Source organism: Copadichromis virginalis, linkage group LG10, assembly GCF_057382275.1.
Source record: "Copadichromis virginalis isolate Kocher_CV1m ecotype Utaka linkage group LG10, C_Virginalis_male_GT1.1, whole genome shotgun sequence".
Taxonomy (NCBI): domain Eukaryota; kingdom Metazoa; phylum Chordata; class Actinopteri; order Cichliformes; family Cichlidae; genus Copadichromis; species Copadichromis virginalis.
The window spans coordinates 29,568,744-29,590,698 of record NC_140627.1 but is presented as its reverse complement, the minus strand read 5'-3'; the positions used below and the strand labels follow the sequence as shown (position 1 = coordinate 29,590,698).

Genomic DNA, 21,955 nt, shown 5'->3' with positions numbered 1-21,955 from the left:
GCCGTTTGTCTGTCCGTGACTCGAGGGTATAACGGAATACGTGTCAGGCAGATATTCTCAACGCTACACGAAGAAAGCCATGCTGTGATTAATCAAAGGTGGCCGGGGTTATTGTGTTGACTTACTTCTTTTTTCTTTTTCTTTTTTTTTTTCGGTAACTCAGTTCATCCAGATAAGGCTACACATCAACAGACAGGGCAATAAAATGAATTCGGTGGTAGCCCATAAGGTCAGAACCTGCAAAATTGCATTAACTGAACCAGAGGGAAAGACTGTCATCTTAAGAAGTCCTTCCAGCACCCACCCCTCCTCCATCTCTGGCCTGTCTGCATGTGGGGAATTATATTACCCAGACCTCCTCCCAGTTATGATGAATCCCCAGCCCTGAGAAGACTGGCCAGCCCGACCTCCATTTGCGGGAGATTAGATCCTCTGATTACAATGCCAGCTACCTCCCAACACTAGATAAATCTTCAGTGGAAGCCCAAAAGCAAAGCCCTCCAGATCCATTGCAGTTAATAATTTAGTGTTCGAAGCGGACAAGTATTTATGATAATTCAAATGGAGCGGGAGATTTTTGACTGGACGGAAAACCTAAAGAATGGTTTCAAGTTAAAAATGGCATTTGCAAAGACTTAAATTTAGAAGTGTCCACATATTGAATTCATACTCGGTGTCATTGCTGCGCCACAAATGATATCCCATAATAAGAGTGTCTCGTGAAAGCTGAAATGTGTGAATATATTTATCTATGTGCCCAAAGGTGTTATGAACTAAAGTTCATGTAAAATATCACATTGCTGTCAGCACTCTTATTATATAAATAATGTGCTTGCCTAAAAGCTTTTCTTGGCATATTGTGTGTCTGTATAATTGTTCATAGATCATTACGATGGGAATGGGCAAGAGAGGTGGCGGGGTTGGGACGTGGCTCGAATGCACGATTTGCACTGAGCGCGCTTAGCGCTGGGTTACTTAGAAGCACTAATATGACTGCATGAAAGATGCAAATTAGATTAGAGAAAAGCATTTTGTTTACAACACTTGTCCACAGCAATGTGCCGTCAGGATCGGAAACTGCAGAGCTTCAGTCTGATGTAATCTAAGAAGCTCTCGTCTGGTCTGCTGCGTACCAACATTTTAAACATTCTGGTCATTGTTTATACATCCCGATATATTTTAAAAAGTTCATTAGAAGCTGCATGGCTGTTACACAGTTGCAGTTTTTTAGTGTTCCTGTAGTTTATTTTAACAAGATTCTCGGCCAGTAGAACTAAGACAAACGAATGGATACTTAAAAAGCTTCAGACACCGAAAATCCGAAAATGTAAACGTCGCGCTAAAGTTACCGCTGATTTTGATTGATTGGTTTCATACTTCTGCCTCGTGCTATATTCACACTGCTTGTAAAAACATACAAAAAAGAGTAAGCCGAGCACGGCCACCTACGCTGACGCAACTACCCTCTCCAACCATCCCTGGGCTCTTTATGTGTGTTATATGTGAGAACACTGAAGCATGTGATGGTTGATGCTTCACCCCATTATTGCAGCAATGAAAAAAGCTTTTCGAGCATCACACAGCGACAAGTGTCAGGTTGTTGCTTCACATAGCAGGTTTCCACTGGAAAAAGCTTCATAACCCGTCACCTTTTGCCCAAGTAGTGTGAACACAGCACAAGCATGGCAAAATCTGCTGATGCCTGGTTAGATGGGGTGAAGATTTGCAAACTCTGGAGCCTCTGAATAGAAACACTGTTCTGTGCACTGTGACAAAACCGTTTCTTTTGTAACCCCAACACCGTCTAGTCAGTGAGGATTTTGTGATATCTATATGCAATAGAGTTAAAGCATTAAAATATCATGTTTAAAAATGTCAGTCGTCACATATCTTGTGAGAAATGGGGGTTTTATTGCGATATTCATAATCCACAGACTCACTAAAGAGTTTTCATTAGAACTATTTCTTTAATATAAGGCAGTTCCTGGATAATCCTGAAAATCCATCATCTGGAAATTGACTGTTAAGCCTGTCATTTCCTCCAAAGATCTCCTGAAACAGTTTTATCTACTCATGGTATAAGGTTAAAGGTTATAAGCAGTGAAAGGTATCTTTAAATCAAATCCTCAAAGTTAAAACTGTGTTAATACCGCAAGTCAAACCTGTTTTTCTTGTCATTTTGCTTGGACAAAACAGTTTGAGAAAAATGAAAGCAAAGATGTGAGATGAACTTTCACATCACAGTCAAATGCACAGCTGTGTATTTGCTCTGCTGGAGGCATCAACCTTGAAATGCTCAAGCATGAATTGTGGTAGTGACACCTTCATCCATACCGAGCTGTTTATCATCACACATCGCTTAGACTCTCTGCCACCGACGTGACCATTAACATATAGATAGTCTCTGACTTCTGACCGTGATCTGTCCCAGGTGTCCATGAATTGTGACTACGTGTTCGTCAATGGGAAGGAGACACGGGGCTCCATGAATGCCAGGGTCATCTTCAGCTATGAGCACCTGAGCGCGCCGCTGGAGCTGACCGTCTGGGTTCCCAAACTTCCCCTGCAGGTTGAACTTTCTGACAACAATCTGAGCTTCATCAAAGGCTGGAGGGTCCCCATTCTGCCCGACCGCAGGTGAGCCTCAAGTCCACCCTAAAACAGATAACATGCAATGTTGGAGACATCACAGTTCTCTACGATAACATCACAGTATTCAATAGATAGGAATAGTTTCTTTGTACGCTCTATATTGTTGCTCACACATGTTTTGGTTGTTTAGAACGTATCTGTGTGTTTATATTTTGCTGTGTTGTGTCATTATAGCAATTTTACAGTGTTCCCACTATTCACACAAATCCATCCTTTTATAATTGGTAGGTCAAAAGAACATATTCATCCATTTTTCCTGCATCCTTTGTGTGGTTTCAAATTACACCGGTAGCATATCAGAAGTAGAGTGTGCTTTGAAAAGGGCCTTCTTTACCTGCTCTGTGCAGCTTTTGTGAAAATTAGACCCGTTGCTATTTTAAGGTGCACAGAGATCCACTTCTGGGATGTGTTGTGGTACATCTGGTGGAGACTCAACCTCTGTTTTGAATGGATGCGATCATCTCCTGCCGCCACTGCAGACCCAGAACAAATCATAGCCGTGACGAGTGTATTTCAGGGTTTTGTCGTTCCCTTTATGAAACTTCAGCCAGACAGGCTTCAAAGATTTTGCTCTTTTCCAATGAGAAGCACATTGTTGTTTCTTCTGTATAGTTGTATAAAAAAAAGAAAGTGTCATTTTAGGACATGATAGAAATCATGCTTGTTCGGTCTTTTTCTAATTTTACCGTTTAAAACTTTAAAATTTAACATGCTGAATGAGGCCTGTAGAGTCTGATTGCATGGTCTAACCTTGGGGTAAGGTTTCTGGGAGCCACTCTTGGGAAGTTGTGGGATAGTGTTTAACACACATCTGAATCCTCAAGACCAAAGTGCACAAACTTTGAGGTGCTTTCACTTGCTGAAACAACAGCTAATCAAGCTGTTACTTCAAATTTTAATTCCTATAGAAGCTGTAAGGGTGATGGTAGTGGCACAACAAAATATGATGTGAAGTTTATCTAAATCATTTAAAGACCTGCTAAGGACCAGAGGATTTTTTTTATTATGTCATGATGCATAAACATTACAGCTGAAACTTTCACTGCACTCTTTATACTACAACAGCAGCCACCACCGCTCATGCTCTTTCACATGAAGGTAAATTAAACACAAACTGCTCAACTGAACTGTGAACATAATGGAACAAAAACACCACAACTCAGTAAGACAGGGTAAGCACGAGAATAAATGCATGTTAACGTCTATAATTTGCTACTGCAAAACCACAATTTCTCTGATGTGCCAGATCTGAGTGCTACAGCGGCTAGTGCAATCTATAGTATGGACGTTTAATTAAATGGATTAGGTTAAATAGATTAACTTGTACTTAATCTGTTTAATTGCTATGAGCGTTTACAGTACAAAGAGTCTGGAAAATGTATAATGGTGTCCACAAAAATAAGATCTAAGATGTGGATAACAGCAGTTTTCCTTTGGTTTAAAGTTTTTTCTGCATTGACGCAAGCTGTGAAGAATTGAACGTTACATATAATAGTATGTTTGAAGGGAGTAATTTAACACCTCGTTGCTGTCTTTTCTGTTCTAAACTAAACCCTATGGAAAAAAAAAAAAAAAGAATAGAGCAGGAAAATATTCAGTGGAGAAAAATCTATTTTGAAAATATCTTATTTTTGTACATGATTACATGAAGACTCATTATCCAAAGTGCATGGTACCCTGCAGTCTCACACATTAGAAACTAAAAAGCTGTCCAGCCTCCATTTCTGTTATGCTGTTATTTTACGGGTAGTTGCCTGTTTTGGCCCAATTAGGTGTCAGACCCATCTGAACCCATTTTTCACAACAGGTCCGAGACAAAGGCTTAATTTGTCTTTGAGTTAAGAACACAGAAACATTTTTTGCTCCAAATATTTCTTGTACTTCCAGGTAGATAATGATGTTTTTGGACAGTCTGTGGGAGTCATTTGGGCTTCTACTCATGGCCCAAAATGATGGTTAGAGTTAAACAGTTGTTATTATATTTCCAAGAAACTCCTTCACACCTGTGTACTTTTCCTCCAAATACCTGTGACTAAAGTACTGTGATATGGTCACCTGCACTCAATCAAGAATTGTAGGGTGTTCAGGCCAATTGCCCTTGTGTCAGTGTTATCAAAAATTGTGTCAGCAGAAAGGATCCAGCAGGCTATGAAAAACTAAACTGATGCCTGCAAACCTTAAAAATATGACGCTTGACACGGCACCAGCTGGAGATTGAGGGTTTTGGAATCGAGACCTCTGTGAAGAATGCGGACCTAGTAAAGGAACCAAGGCTCATTTACAATATTGCAGCGCTTATATCATGCAAGAAGCAGTAGCAAACGAGCCCACAACTTCACAACAAATGTTTAATGGGAGCATTAACACTCGCACGGGTGGCTGCTGTCGTTGCTGCCGGAGTACATCACTGTAGACCAATTCCATTTCTACCAAAGCTGAATACAAATGGCATGCTTATGGGGTTGTTTGAAGAATGAAGGTATTTCAGATGATTTAGAGGACTTGAAAAACACCTTGCATAGCCTTATATTTCAAATGTGCTATGGAAGGTATCTTATTTTGACATGCAAAATGTGTCTTAAATGCCCCCCTTAGCACCATTTATTCATTTATTTGTTGTAGGTCCAGTCTATAATAGTACAAATGCTGTGTTTGTGCTTTTATCAGTGTTGTGTGTTACGTTCCAATGGCGTTTTTGCCATTTGTCCAGCACGCCTCACCGAGCCAGCAATCTTATGTGACGTAACTCCCATTATCGCCTTTGTGAATTTCAATAGATGCAATAGTTGGTTCAAGCAAATGGCTACGGCTTTAGCAGTCGGTTTCTCTTAAGCGTGCATCTCTACAATTCTTCCAGCCCATTTTCTATGCATATAACTTCCCCTCTGACTTCATAAAAACAGTCATCAAAGACCCCTTGCGAGCCATTTGCGGTTGCTGTGATTGCCACACAGCTAGGCCAGAGGAATTCATTTCGCTGTTCCTTTTTTGCATGCTGTCATTTGGATTTACTTTCATTCTTTACTTTTTCCTGTAGTCCTGTGCCACATCAGGAAACCGCAGACAAAGGCGGCTTGCATCTTTCTTGATGGTGCCACATACGGACTGCTGAAGCTGTTAATACACACTAGAATGGCCTCCCCACAGGAGTCTGTGTTTTCAGTCATATTTCTATTGTTGAGATTGAACACATCTTTTCATGTTTGCTACGGAGCATATTGGGCTTTTTCCTGTCGTCTGATGCATATCCATATCAGCTCTCCCAGCAGCAATGACTGAATATTTAATCATGAAATATGCTGTAATTACGTGGTACCCACACCTTGAAACGAAATGCTACTTCACCGCATCTATATCTGCCCGTGTTTGCATATCTTGATGCTGTACTTCACATGTATCATCCCAGAGTGTCTATGAAGCATCTATCTGTGAATCATAATGGATTAAAGCTAGAAAAGCTGCTAAAAAACCCTTAAAAAAGGCCCATGTTTATCTCGTTGTACACATGGAAAGCTCACATACGGCCGCATGGGGGTTTCAGACATTCCTCACGTTAAATGTCAAACATCTCTTTCGAAAACATCAGGTTATGTAGACGAGAGATTTTAAGCCCTGAGAGAAATGAAGCCAATGTGGAGGTGCCAAAAATTGCATTTCCTCTGATAACTACTTCAGTCTGGCTCCAGAGGTCTCTTTAGTTAATTTCCCCTTGAAGAGAGCCGTGTAGGAACTGTTTTGTGTCTAGTGGACCTCTCGATGTTTGTGCTGTTATGGCTAGATATGTATAGGCTTTTCTTGTGTTTTAATTTAGTGTTACGGTTCAGCAATTAGCAGGTTTCTTGTGCCTTTTTTCCACTACTCGACTAGGTTTTTAGTAGGGGTGCAACGATACACAAAATTCACGGTTCGGTTCGGTTCGATATTTTTTCGATACAAAAAAATGTTCATGCCTTTTTAATTTGTCATTTATTAAAATTATAAATATATATTTTAACTCAAAAGTACAGTTTTTAAATTTAACCCTAACCCTTGTGCGTGTTTTTTATTTTGACAGCGAATGCGCATCTGCGGACCACTTATGTGCAGCCCTGGTTATTTAGCTCGTCATATTGCAGCCACAGAAATTATTTTGTCCATGAAACCATAAAGCTGCACTTTCTTTTTGCCTTATAGTCTGATTTGTCATAACTTCTCCGTTTTGTGGTAAGCTTTTCTTTGGCTGTCACTTCTTCACCCTGACCTGTCTTATTTGGCTCAGCAGAACTAAAATATATATCTGTCTGTGAAGGTTCTCAGTCATCCAGGTCATCGTAGTCAAATATAAATCCTGCTGCTTTTACACACGCACTCACATAAGCTCAGCGATTCTCTGCGCGATCAACCTCTCACATGTTTAAGCTGCGGGAGATTTCACTTGTCATGTTTGCATAGTAAGCTAACGATTAATAAGACGATGTCAGAGGAATTGGTGCACAAATTATCATCACTCACAGATCAGTGCTGTCGCTCTCTATACACAGTTCGCGCGATTGCAAAGTGAAAGCAAAAAAGCAAGCGCAAATTCAAACACGACTTCAATATGTCACATATTGACAGTGGCTCACCGATGCCAATGACATAATTACCCAGCTACATTTCTGAAAGAATGCAAAAGCATTGACATATATTTTTCCTACAATAGCCCGACGGGCAGGGCAGAGATAGATTTTGGTACCCCGACTGGAAAAATCGCTAGCCCCGGGACGTCGGGCTAGCGATATTGCGAGCCCTGTATCTGATTGAGGAATCACTCATCTTTGGAAAAGAGAGTTTATTACAGAGAAATGTCTCTTTCCAAAATAAAAGCTATACTATCCGCTTCTTCTGGGCTATATTCTCAGCAGCATAAGGAGAATCATGTGCTAACAGCTGTCTAAATGACTCGGCTAAAGTTAGCAGCATGCTTGCTTGTTTTTTTTCTGCTTCCACTTGTCTTTGCACTAGGATGATGTCGGCGTAAATGTGCAGTCATATTTGTTGTGTTCCCACTAGTGCTTTCAGGTTAATCTCGTTGAAATGACCTTAACGCCACAACACGGCAAATCTCCGTTAACGAGCTACCGCCGATCGCCCCGTGCATGGGGCTAGACGGCCAACACGTTAACGAGCTAACTGCGCTAACACACTAGTTCCCACCCATGTAATTGAGCATTGCATGGCACATCCAACATACTGTTTTACTTTAGTCCATGACTCGCTTACCTTCAGGGTCATACGTCACATGAAAACCAAAATAATTCCAAACGCCAGATCTGAATGAGGGTGGTCCATGGGGGAGGTCCATGTTGTAAGGGGAGCTTAACTTCTGTCTCGCTAGCTTGCCCTGCGCTCTTCCTTCTGACGATGCTGTCTGTGTTGAGCGCTCAGTGAATCTGCGTTCGACTACTCCGCCTAGGCTGCACTGTCGGCCCTAGGCGGAGTAGTCGAACGCAGATTCACTGAGCGCTCAACACAGACAGCATCGTCAGAAGGAAAGTTGATAAAATAAATTACAAATTTTGTATTGTTCGATACATATGCGTACCGAACCGAAAGCACTGTATCGAACGGTTCAATATCGATACGAATATCGTTGCACCCCTAGTTTTTAGGGTTTTCCATTTGGTGACAGTACCTGCTACCAGGTACTTTTAGTACCTAATTGGCCAGCTGAGGTGAGTCAAGCCAAAAATGTGATGTAAACAGACTGCATCCCACCAGTTGGCCAGGTAGTGATGTCACTGGATGAGTCATAGAAGTGACTCATTCATGAGAATCAAATGCACGATTTTTGAAACCCAGCAACAAGGGAAATGGCATCAAAACCAACGCTGTGAGTGTCCAGAGTGTCCACAACCTTTCTTTGTCTCTCTTCTTTACTGCGAGTGTGACACAAGGCCATTGAGCGAGCATCAGGTACACCATCGCCACATTGTGTTGTGTTTATGTCCCATACAAATGATTTTACGGGACTTTCTGGCTGTTTTGCTGTAACGATTCCATCCACATTGAGGTGATACTCTACTGTAATGGAAAACGACTGAAACCAAGTAGAGTCAGGTGGAGCTGAGCCAAGTAGGTACTGGAGGAAAAGAGGCACTGGTGCATTGCATCCATACAGTCTGTGGATGTAGTTTGCTAAATGATTTTGCAAGACGCAGCTGATAGTTTAACAAAAATTTGTCTCTTGAGCCTAAAAAACCCCTGAAAAAAAGCAAAACAAGATTGATTTTAGCATTTTGACCACACCAATGCCTCAAATTGGGGGTGACAAACCATCTTTAAGAGTACTCAGTCACCTGAGTACATTAGAGGGGCAGCTCAGGTTGAGCTGTTTAGAGACAACGTTAGAGAGAAAAGGTTGAAGTGGTTTGGATGTGCAGAGGAGGGACAATGAATGTATTGGATAAAGGTTATTGAAGATGGAGCTGCCAGGCAGATGGAACAGAGAAAGACCACAGACGAGGTTCATGGATGTAGTGAAGGAGGACATGCAGAGGGTTGGTGTGATAGAAGACAGATAATCGGGAGGCAGGTTATCTGCTGTGGCGACCCCTAAAGGACACAGCTGAAAGAAGGAGGAGGAGAAGAAGAGGAAGACACTGTGTCATGGTGGAAATGTTGCTATTTGCTTTTTCCCACATTTTAAATTGAAGAAACCACACAGTTGCATTCCGACTTGAAACCAAAATTTCAAACTTGGGATTTGCTTTAACCTTGAATGACAAGACTTTGAAACATCACCGTGACTTTCTATAAAGCAACCTGGACACCTGCCACAAACAAAACAAAACCAGTGCCAATAACTATCTGCAGCAGAACTAGCAGGCTTTATTGAAAGCGACTAGACAGACATCAACAGGATTTACAAGAACTCATCTTGTTCTTGACTAATGCCAGCGCTAACAAAGGATATCAGGTTGAAGGCTGTTTGTCCTGACCTTGGTCTTGTTTGTTTACATTCATAATGAAATGCTGCCATAATGAATTAGATGGTGTTTACAAAGGCTTGCTGCGGTACTGTTGCTTGTTAGGCATCTCAAACAGTAAGACCAGATCATGATGATAATCTCTATTATTAGTCTTTTCAATAACTCCTCTCAGTCCAACTATCGCTCACTCTTATCGCTTATTTTCCTCTTTCTCTTGCTGACGCTCCTTTACACAAACCTCTAAACCTCCCTGCACTCCTTCCCTCGCCTCCTTAACTCTCATTTTCCTTTCTGTTGCAGTCTCTCCATCCCAGAGTCCTTCGCTTCCGCAAAGTGACACATTCTGAACCTTCACACACAGCGAGGTCTCTTGGCCTGCAGTGGGCCTCTGCCACAGTGCAGCAGAATTGCTCACTGGCTGCATTATCCAGCAACATGCTCTAAAAAAGGAAAGAAAGTGTAATCGGGCGAGCAGCCCGTGTGCACCGAAGCTGCAGCTTGTACGATTGTATCAGTGACTCTAATAAGAACAGACAATATTCTTCTGAGGGGGAAAAAATATCAACCTTATTTTCAGGTACAGACTTGGGAAGGTAAACTTTCACTGACCTGACCTAAGAGTTGAGAAACTCCTTGACAGAGACGGAGTAAGTTTTATTGTCTCATTGGGTTTTTCTCTGCCTTTAAATGAATAAGTAACTGAGAGTGGAGTCTCAGTGTCTGCTGTGGAGTTAACTCGCTTACTGACTAACAGCAGCAGAAAACTACATGTCCTGAAGCTGCACCATCAGTATCCAATGCACTGAGATTGTTTCTATGTTCCAGTTTTTCAGTTCAGCGTCTTTTTGCATGAAGTTGCTTTTAAAAGTGATAGAAAACAGAAGACCTTTGCTTTGATCGATTTTAGCTTTCCTGAAACTTTACAAGGTTGTTTTTTAATACATTTAGGGGACTTGAAGGACAGTACTAAAAGGAATATTTAAAATTGGCAAAGCAAAGGCTGACACATTTGGACCCTGTGTGGATTGTATGAGTCGATCTCCAAAAGCACAGGATTTTTCGTAACCCATTAGCATCCTTTTGTTAGCACCTTCTTCCGTCTCTTAAAGTCCATTTACTTTGCTGACTATGTCATTAATGAAGAGAACATCTTCAGTGCTTGTTTTCTTAGGCTTCACAAAGCTCCTTCTGAGCCACAGAAGATGTTTTATAAAGGATTTTTCTATTTCTACTTCCATTTCTGGGAAGTTCGCAGAAATCAACTGATAATGAAACCTTGTCCTAAAAATGTTTTGGGTAAATTTAGAGAGTAATTACATTTTTCACGATTATTTATAATAATTCTTCATGACGCTTAAAATGGTCTGTGAGATTTTGGCTGAAATCGAGTCGTCAGACCAGACAACATTTTTCCAATCTTCTGCTGTGTTCTTTAGCCCATCTGCTTGAAGGTTCGTAATGTTGTGTATTCAGAAATCCTCTTCTGCCAATCTCCTCCAACATCAGGAAGACCAAAGAACTGCTTCTCATTGGATAGTTTCTGTTTGTCAAACTATTCTCAGTAAACCCTAGAGATGGTTAGGTGAGAAAATCTCCACAGATTATCAGTTTCTGAAATACTCAGACCAGCACATCATGCACACCTTTCTTCCCCGTTCTGATTCACAGTTGGAACTTCAACAGCTCATCTTGACAATGTCTACATGCCTAAAGGCATGAAGTTGTTCTAACATGCTTGGATGATTAGATGTTTACGTTAGCAAGCCTTTGAAAACGTGCACGTGATGAGCCGGTGAGCGTAGACATACTGTTCTAATGTTGTACTGATGGATGCTTATAGAAAACATGGCAGAAACTTAAGCTGTTTTCAAACGCTTTTTCTATTCTTGGATGACGTTAGTCAGAGAAGGATGTCCTTAATATGGTCATTTCAAGCCCACGCCAGGAGGGTGCCAGCCAATCAGAACAAAGTTGGCTCAATCTGAAATGGCTACAGTGAAACCAGATTATTGCAGTTTGTAATAGTTTAAGCTTTAAACTAAACTGTTTTTGTAATTCCCTGGAGAGTACACATATAGTTTTACATATACTAATGTTATCATTCTCCAGAAATTTCTGTCGCTTTTACCTGTGAAGTACAAGAATTCATAGCTGCTCGGGCACATTAACTGTGATAGCGCCTATTATTTTCATTCATTTCAAAGCCATAAATTCAACCGACCATAGTCACTAAAGTGATAAATCCATGACCCAAGCTTAATCAAAGTAAGAGAAGTTCATGAGGTGAAGTTATAGTTGCTTGGATGAACAACTTCATGCAGACATGTCCAATGACCCATGAGAGCCTAATGGGGGGCCCTTTTGTTTCTAAACATCATATAACCTGCCAGTGCTGAAGTGATGTGCTGTGGAGAGGAAGCGCGCTGAGATGAATGAATAATCACACCCAGCAAGTGGGACAGGTCTTGAGGTAGATGTGTTACGGTACAATATAATGCATTTTGATGTTAAAGTAGTCGATTCAAAGTGTTTATGAGACCTCTGGATAGAAGCGCTTAGCCTGGTAATCAAACCCATTCCTTAAATTAATGGACAGGTTATATACTTTGTCATTGGCTGACGGGCCAAAGCCTCTCCTGAATCTTAAATCTTCAGATAGTTAAGGCGGAGAAAAGATTAAGCAGAGGAGTGCTTTTTAAGCGTAAACTGGCAGATTGTCAAGCCTGCTGTGGGAAGTTGGGTAACTCATACATCTTGTTGTAGAGCAGATTGCACTCAGTGGGGGATGCACCTGGCATGCTTAACCTCACTTCCCAGGGCTCCTGTGAAATAAAAAGGGCATCGGTCCAAAACTCTGCTCCGTGGTGCTTATCATTCCTTCCCTGCTGGCTCCGAGGACTTTTTACTCATCGCCACTGCGTCAGAACAGATAATGTGATGGATTTGTACAGAGTGGTGCTGAGTTTGTCATCGGAGTTGTGTCAAATTATGAGACGAGCAGACCCCTTAAGAACAAAAGGCAGAAATTGAGACATAGCATCATGACACAGGACTGAGCGTAACTTAGCAGTGAGCAGATGCTCAGTTTGAAGAAGTGACAAGTTATGATTGGTGATGGTTTAGTCTCGTGGGGTTTTTTTTCTGATGCTCTTCATCTTTTTGGCAGCTTATTTGGCCAGAACAAGGGTACCGGGCTTCCATAACATTCTCAAACTCCACAACTACCTTAAACTTCTGCCCTTTCTTACTCCCAGTGTGAAAGAGGCTCCATCCATCCACCCATCCATCTTCTTTCATTTATTCAGTTCAGGGTCTGGAGCCAGTCGCAGCCGTTAGAGGCTGGGCACAACCTGCACAGGCCACCAATGCTCATATTCCACCTTAGCCTAAATTTTGACACTTCAACCTGAATTACTGAAGTCAAGGAAGAACAGACTGAACTCTGCAGACTAGCCTGCATGTTGAAAAGTGACACTAGAGTGACAGATAGGTCTGGATTTACAAAACGTGCAAAATAGTGTGTGAGAGGGTGATTTACAAAAGAACCAAGGTCTCAAACTAAGACATGATATTCAACTAATAGGGCAGGTGTAGCTCGTTCATTGTAATTGAAAAAGCATATAAATATAGGTTAGACATTACGGAGGCAGTATGGCAGACAGAGTCATTATAATTCAAACAGGCTTCAATAATGAGTGAAATGAAAACCTTGTGCGCTGTCTATGGTCCTGAAATTATAACAGTTTCCTTTAAAAAGATTTATTCAACTCAAAATTGAAGCATATCGACACAAATACACTGAAAAACAATCAAACCAATTCGAAACATCAAAATGAAAATGGACCACTGTTAAGACTTTCCAAGCCAGACTTCCATCCAAGTGCTCATTATGTTCAGAAAAGGGTCCAAAGTTAATGTTGTCGTCCCTCCGTTCTCTTGATTCTTTAGCGATGTGGAAGTCCTGCCACAGAAGCCACAGTAGAAAAGAACCTGATACCAAAAACTGAAGAGTTGCAAGAAGTTTTGTTACCTTTGGTGTTGCGTGACTTGTTCTAGGTTAACTGAGCAAATTCAGAATTTGGTAGCTTGGTAATGTAAGGCTTTAACACCGTTTCCTGTGGAATTCCAAATAAATTGACATGAATCAATAAATGTGTAATGCTTCCTTGGATGTGCTGCGGTGTCTCCTTCAGGCAGAAATAACGGGCACGATATTAAGCGTAAAAGCAAAAATCTGAATTTAGTGCAATTAGCAATAAATTGTGTGCTGTGAACGTTGATAAATAAGTTTGCAGCTTCCTTTTTTAGAAAGGGAATCCTGTGAAGGTACACTTGATTGTCTATAGGGGCTTAAATATTGCTTTCATGCCATTTACAAATTCAGTGTATTTGTAATTTTTGTGTGTGATTGTTTGTGGTGTCATTCGAACCGCTTGATTTCTATTGTGTGGGTTATTTTTCTTTGTACTTTTTTGTTTAATCTGTGACCGCAGGAAAAACGGTTGTTTCTGCCGTAACAAATGATGGGGATCTGAATAAAGAGTGGGGAAGGTTTGAAGACTCAGACTGACAATACTCATACTCAGCTCATACTTTATACCCCTCTAATGTCCCGTGTTCTGGATTCTTAGCCCTACTGCTCAGTCCGATACAGCTTTAGTTTAACCCTGTACTTGTTCCTCTCTTTCCAAGGAGCACTAGAGACAGCGACGCGGACGACGAAGACGACGATCGCCGGGTGAGTCGAGGCTGCACCCTGCAGTACCAGCGGGCCCTGGTCAAGGTGCTCACACAGTTCCACACCACCTCCACAGAGGGCACTGACCAGGTTATCACCATGCTGGGACCCGACTGGCAGGTGGATGTCACAGACCTGGTGCAGGACTCCCTGAAGGTGGCTGATCCCAGGATTGCGGAGTTGGTGGACAGGACGGTCCTGGTGGGCCTGGAGCTGGGATCCACTGTGCTGAAGGTAAACTCCTTTAGACACCCAGAGATTCACATTAATCAACAGGGAACAGTTAGGAGCCTTGTAAATGACAGATGATGCATGCGTTAGCTTAAAAGATGAGGAACAAAGCACATTACTCTTTACAGTACTCTTACGCCAGCGAGCAGAAGGGCGGTTCTTTTGAAGACTCTTAGCACTTTGATTAAAGGATAATGCTAGGCCTCATGTCCATAGCTGAGGCCATCGTTGCTGGTTAATCTACTAACATTGCACAGTGCCAACCAAATCAGAACAGGAAAAACAGACCAGTAATGCCTGTAATAATCCCGCATTATTAAGGTAAACTCAGTGCATGCACAACTAAAGAAGCTGTGGTTGATAGTTACACCCAGAAGACAGACGATAAGCAGTGATGGTGGGTTGCTGCATACAATTCGGGGGTAATTTCGCAGCTCATCTTTGTTTTCACTTCTTCCCTCAAAACCCTTGTTTGTCGGTTTGATTGCTTCTTTTTCATCATGCCGTGTTCCCTAAATCTCAGCAATAAATTTGACTGCGGTTTAATAACATGGAACATAACGCTGAGGTTGTCATAAACAAGATTTATCCTTGAAGTTTATAGCCTCCAGCCCTTTCACAATCGTGCCACTTTTTACCCTTTTTCCTTTTCACTTGTTGTCGATTGTGAAACAAAAGCCCGTCAGTCTGTCTGTAAGCGTATGATGCTGTTGATGTCCGCTTCTCTCAAGCAAAAGAGCTGCTTGACATAAAGTGCATGTAAATGCGTCAACCGAGACAGGTTCAGAAGTCCTTATAAAGAAAGCGGCACAAGTTATTACTCCTGGGCTGTGATTTACGATTGCTTCACTGGTCATTTATGGGGACAGAGAGAAGTAACGGTTGGTGAGAGTTTTGCTCACCATGAAAGATCACAGTTTCCGCCTGTCAGGGGAAAGAATAGTTGCCTAATGGATGCATCTGATGGTGGTGAAATAGGGAGAGAAGATATGAGTTGCCATTCCATCATTTTAAATGAGCAGTAGATCATTTGTAATCTGTTGATGGGTATGAATAATTATATATCAATTTACCACCAGATGTAACTTGCCACATTGACTCAAAGCAATTGTACTAAATAAATAAATTAAGTTTTAAGAGACCGTGCCATCATTCATTTTGAAAGTTTTAAAAAGAATAGTACTGAATCCAGGATGGTATCATTCAGCAAATGTCCAGAAGTCAACAAGACGTCAGAGCTTTGCTGGCAGCTCTAAAGCTGCACTTAAAGCACACATGGCAGTATTTTGTGATCATCAGTATACACTAAATACTACTGACACCAATGGAAATGCTGTTTGCAGGTATTTCTAACACATTTTTAAGAAGTCAGATTTGTGTCGCCGCTGGAAAAAAACAGTGGCACCGCCATGTCGGCACCAGATTCCGTGATCATTCATCCAGGAATCATGGAGACAAATCAAGGCATTGTTTTCCCAGGGTTCTGTCACACTAGCAAATAAAAATAGGACAGCAACCTTCTTCCAACTAGAAGGTAACCACTTCACAGTGGTTGCCAACTGGTGGGAGGCAACCAGCCACCGAACAATAGTGTTCTAATGCAGGCTTAGTAAATCACATGATAGCGTGGGGCTAGGTTTACTTAATTGTGACCCACACCCATTTTCGCACCTTGGCACGTGTGATTAGGCAGAAGAACAGTAAGAGGACCACGGCCCTCTTTGGGACACTCCCACAGGACTTAAAAAATCTGGGACACCCCACCCATTGCTCTTAGAACTGAAGAAGCATCTCGGAACGTAAAGAAATCTAGACGCTTTTTTCCCCAAGCTCCTTAGACTAATGCATGTTTGCTGTTTAATTTATACATGTAGACAGAATGCCAGCATGTTGAAGTTAGTCTGAGTCGGTTTGATGAGCAACACATTGCTCTGCAATCGAGATCTTGACCCATCTGGTTATATTCTCATATAAAAGCAAGGTTGCCCAATGTCTATATCAGGGGTGGGTAACTCCAGGCCTCGAGTGCAAGTGTCCTCACCGTGAGACAACACAGCTGAATCACATGATTAGGTCATTACCAGGCCTCTGAAGAAGTTAAAGACATGTTGAGGTGGACCTTTCGTAATTTGAATCAGCTGTGTTGGATGAAGGACACATCTAAAACCTGCAGGACACCGGCACTCGAGGCCTGGAGTTGCCTAACCCTGGTCTATATCATTTTGCAGTTAAACTGCCGTCCTGTAGTGACGACGTCACTGTTTGTGGAGGATTTTATGAATCTTTTTGAATGTCAGCACAGTTTTAATTGACCTCAGATCAGCGGGCAGAATAGGAATGCAAGCACAGATCTGATCCAGGAACAGTTAAAAGGTCTGCGCCTTATAAACAATGAGCACTGATCATTTCTGTGCATGTAGATGACAAGAAATTAGCGATTTTCTGCGATTTATCACAGTCAATTCTGACTTGACCCCATTTACTCACGAAGTAGTAGCAAACGGATTCCATTTTCTCGCCATATTGATGCACCAAAGTTGATTTAAAGGCAACCTGGTCCCTGTTTTCCAAGCAACCATTTCAAAGCCAACAAGACTAATGGAAAAGACCGGTTTAGACATTTAGAGCCGCTCCTCTGACATCACCAGGGTGGACGTTATTCCCCATTTACTTTGCTGTAAGTTTAAGCTCCAAGCGGGACGTTAGCTCTTCATCAATATTATTATTAAGTCAAATGATCAGTAAGCACTCAGACAAAATTAAAACTCCAGCTGCTTCGAGAGTCCGCCTTCTGCCCCTGCAGCTCAGTCCCCGTAGGTGTTAATGAACAACTGCAAAGTGGAAGGCAACTTAATGGAAAAGTGCAACGTTAAAGCAACTTGGAGGAAACAGAGATTAGATGTCTGGGCACCAGCTGTTCAGTAAGACAGACCGACAAAACTGAAACTACAAAGAAGTTTAGAGATCAGAGCATGTTTTACTAAGAAGACTTTCTGAAAATGAACTGCATATATCTCAACAATGGTCCTCTTGCTGAATTTTTCAGTCTGTCAGAGGCTCAAATTATCTTTGAGCCTTATGAGGCTGATTCAAATTGTTCACCAGCTCATGAATAGGAATAAAGAGAGGAAACAGCTCTTCACCATTTAGTGCAGTATTTCAGACAGTCATTTGATTTCAGGCTTTTTGTGCTGGCAGTTGCTGATTATTGCATGAATTAAGCCCTTCTGTGTTACATCTGACAGGTCTCTGCTAGGACAGGGAAAAGGGAAAAAAACCCTGCCCTTCAAGAGGTTCAACCATAAATGTAACAGATGCTGTTTTTTGTGTAAATGTTATCTTTACGTTCCGAGATCAACAATCAAAACGATGACTTTCAATGAATATCCGCTAAACCTGTTGGGAGCCGTTGGGGAGGGGGTTTAATCCAGAGGATTACTGAACAATAGCTGCTTCCTAAAGTCAAAAGCCAGACTTGGACAGTATTCAGCGCATTATTCATTTAATATGTGCAAACACGCAATCACCCGGCGACAGACGGCAAACTAGAAATAAAATTGAGTCTAATCTACAGGAATTTTAATCAGTATTTAAAATATATAAATATTAGCGCACCTTAACAATGTGAAAAGTTTCACAGACAAATTAAATGGATTTGCTGGGCAAATGGTGGCATTCATTGTCAAAGAATCCAGCTGGAGTTGCACAGATCTATACAATTAATTCATCTTTCTGTGTTTATCACAGTCTTCAAATGCAATCACATCTTTAGTGAAAAGTAGATGGATGTAAATAATTTAGCGGAGCTCCACAGGGGAAAGGATCAAACATGCATTAAAGTGTTCGACGGTTCAAGAACTGCTGAAATATGCAGGAATATCGGCACCCGTATCACATGAAAGCAAACCTGCTTACAAACCCGTTGCTGAAAATGCATTCACGAGGGCGTGATTATACGGAAATGTATTATTAGTCCCAGCATCAATCCCGAGACGTGAGATGCACAAGAGCAACGTCTTGTGACTTAGGACATTTGTCATGTGTCATTTCCCCCTCCCATCTCTTATCTGTGTGCTTTAATCCGTCCAATAAAATTGAAGATGCCCCCCGAGAAGGTAATTTTACTTGTGTGACTATCAGGGACACTGGGCAGACCGCTCTGCTGCGAAGCTCTGTAGCCGCCGAGGGAACCCTTGCCTCGCAGGAGGAGGACGAGGAGGAGCAGAGGTTTATTCCGCAGCTGTTGTACCCACTTACTGAGAGTGTGGGAAGCTGTGTAATTGCCCGAAAGTTTACATGACAGTGAAAGTTGCAAGCAGAGAGGTCATGTTTAACTTTTTTCCACAGCGCTTGAAGAGGTATTACATTTGTATTTCATCAGTTCATCCTCTTGGAAGAGAAACGCTTTATGTTTTGTGCAAACAAGCATAAAGAGGGAAAAACATCTCGTCGGTGTTAATTACCCCGATGGAAGGCATAATGAAAAATGCCCATGTCTGCGAGATGAAGGCGAGAGCTGGGAGAAGTCAGAGTGCAGCCAGACTAAATTGGCCTGTCGTGCGAGTCCACAAAAACTAAAAACCTGGCTTCAGCTTATTGCGCGCTCTGAATATTAAATCGCATCAGAAGTTTTCGTGATTCGAGTTATGTGATGTTTTTAACCATCGCCGCCTCGCATGTGTTCTACAACAGCTAGGTACAACAACTGGGTTCGAGGTGAACTGTGAATGTGCGGAAGTGTATTAATTATGCAGTGTTTACTTCTCCAAAATAGAAAATCTATTTGCTGCAGAAAAATAATAAATAATACTACTTTTTTTTTTTCACTTTTTCTATTTACAGTACCAGTAAATTTCCAGCTGGTTGGAGCTCTCTGTATATTCTATAAAAACAAAGATAAAACTACATCCTCACTCTTTGGAGGTCCCAAGTGGCAGCAAGAGAGAAAAAAAAAGAAAAGCTGTTTGACTTTTAGAAAATGTAAAGCGCTTTCAGTATGCGGGGTTCATAGTATAATGTCACATTCTGTTTGATAAGATTCCCCACTAGTCTCAGAAATTATTTTTATGCATACTGTGTGCATATAGTGTCTCAATTAGTGGTAGTGGCATGCTCCTACTGCAGCTCAGCCTGCATGATTCAGACGTACTTCTACAGTGCAACTCTGACTTTCAGCCAGCGAGGGTTTCTTCTGGGGTAATAAAGGATAATGGAAGTCCAGGAGGTTTAAATTGCCTTGCAGATCCCTGCATCGAAACCTTTGATGAAACAGGATTTAGCTTTCACTTCACAAAAAAAAGCCTATTGATAATCCTTTCTCAAGGTCCCTTTTCTCTCCAGACTGATGTGTAGTTTTCTGGAGGGGTGGGAGGATGCTTTATTGCCTGAAAGGTGACTTGTTTTCAGATGTGTCTGTGCTGCAGCTGACACTGGGATACCCATAAAAACTACACCTAGCATGAATAAATATCCCACTGGATATTATGTAGCATCCTACATCCCAAAGTATGATTTATTGAGCACACGATTTGAGGAGAAAAGTGCAGAGGTGTATTAAGGACAAGATGGTGGGATGCAAGTAATATGCACTAGTATGGGGGGGCTTTTTTTGGTCAGCGTCATTTTGCTGCTTGGGCTCACCATTGATCTTCTGTTTGCTCTAAGCATCAGCGAAACAGTGTAAAGCCTCGCAGATCGACAGAGCAGCTTCCAGTTTAAGAACATGTAAAGTGTGACTGCTTTCCTGCTTCACTTCCCCTGCCTGCAGCACCGATGACAAATCCAGCTGGGAGCTGGGCCAGAATGAGCTGCATAACCACAGCTGACCTGTCCTCTATGGCAGAGAAAAACGCAGATGAAAGACATCATCATTCATTTCTCGGCGCAGCTATGAATCAATGCTTGTCCCTGCTTGTTAAATATAGTCAAAATAGCTCTGTTTACTTTCTGGTGGGAGGTTCTGGCTTTTCATACAATAATTATCGCCCACTGTCAGCAAGGGAGAAAGTATTCTCGAGGTGAAAAGGATTGGCATTTTCTGCAGTTTCTCAGGCTCTTTTTTTTTTTTTGTTCCTGATCGGTTAGATTTTATATGAACCACGGCAGGAGATGCAAATTGTGGATAAAATATTCACTCTGTTGTGGAAGCATATAAAGAATTGATCACAATGGCAAGGACATACCATATGTAGAGTATTTAAAATGATTGCTGCCTGCCTTGGCTTGATGGTGGGTGCTTAAAGTCACGACTATTACAGAGAGGGGTGGAAAAGGAGCTTTACAGTTATGTGTATATTGAGTTTATATGTGCACGAGCAACCTCAGTGGGTCTACAGCGCTATTTAAAAAGATTCCAACACAGGGTGTTTAACGTCTTGGGGCGCATCAACTATAACCTGTTACAGATCATAAAAAGTCGACATTTTTAAACAAAGTTATCATCGAAGGCCTTCAGGACTTGCGGATTGTCTATTGTAAAGCAAATTGTTTGCCAGTTTAGCACAGCTCAGCTCTGTGTGAGTCATGTTTCAATTCACTGGTCCACTGTGTTCCCTTCACTTACTTTAAGTCAGTATGACCTTCTGAAGAGAAAAAAAAAGATCTTACCCACCCCTGAGCTACACTAGCGACTCAGGTTATCGCCACACTGAATCCAGTTCATATTCTGCCAAATGTGTTCTGACAAATCACTGGGAGATCGGAAATATTTTTAGCCTTGGGTTTAGGGGAGGTTGGTTGTTCTGTTATCTTAGTCTGGAGTCAGGAACTCACGCTTGAGTTATGGAAAATTTTAAAACCAGTAAACATAGTCCCAACTCTTCCTTTAATCCTATCATCAGGTTAAAACAACTGAATAAATTACGGTTAAAGTTGTTACTGCTGTGCCTTTTAGGCTGCAATTTTTGGCTTTTATTTTTTTTTTTAGTTTAGTGCTGCCAAGTCCTTGCCACAAATCAGGCAGTTATTTTAAGCCTTCAATGGCTCGCTTATGCTGGAGTAAAAATAGGGCCGCAACAGCACCGTAAGTAATTAAGGTGAGTTTTCAGTGTATGCAGATGGTCACAGATTTGTGATCACAAACAGATTGCATGTAAGTCGACCTTAGTCAGTCCTTAAACTGATAGCAGACAAAGTCTATCTCACTGCCATTTTATTGCTGTCGTGATGCACCAAAGTTGCATTGTGCAGTGTTCCCACACCTGGTTCCTGTCTTCAAAGCAACCTTTTCAAAGACCAGCTCACAAGTTCGCTGCACACCCTCGCAGTCATTTTATAGGCGGTCGGCCTGAAACTGTGTTCTATAGTCTCACTGTAGTGTTAATGAATGGCAAAAATGAATGTTTATTTCAATGGTCACCAAGAACTACATGTACAGGGTCATGAA

At 41.6% G+C, this 21,955-nt stretch overlaps 1 protein-coding gene across 2 annotated transcripts in view; it reads left to right on the top strand.

Annotated features, from left to right (window-relative positions):
* tmem132e (transmembrane protein 132E) overlaps positions 1–21,955 on the top strand; it is a 449,450-nt gene that overhangs the window by 408,467 nt on the left and 19,028 nt on the right. For both annotated transcript variants that reach the window (XM_085470994.1, XM_085470993.1), the window contains exons 6-7: positions 2,432–2,637; positions 14,295–14,574. In XM_085470994.1, coding sequence (XP_085327120.1) covers positions 2,432–2,637; positions 14,295–14,574 — 486 coding nt within the window. The remainder of the gene's footprint in view (positions 1–2,431; positions 2,638–14,294; positions 14,575–21,955) is intronic.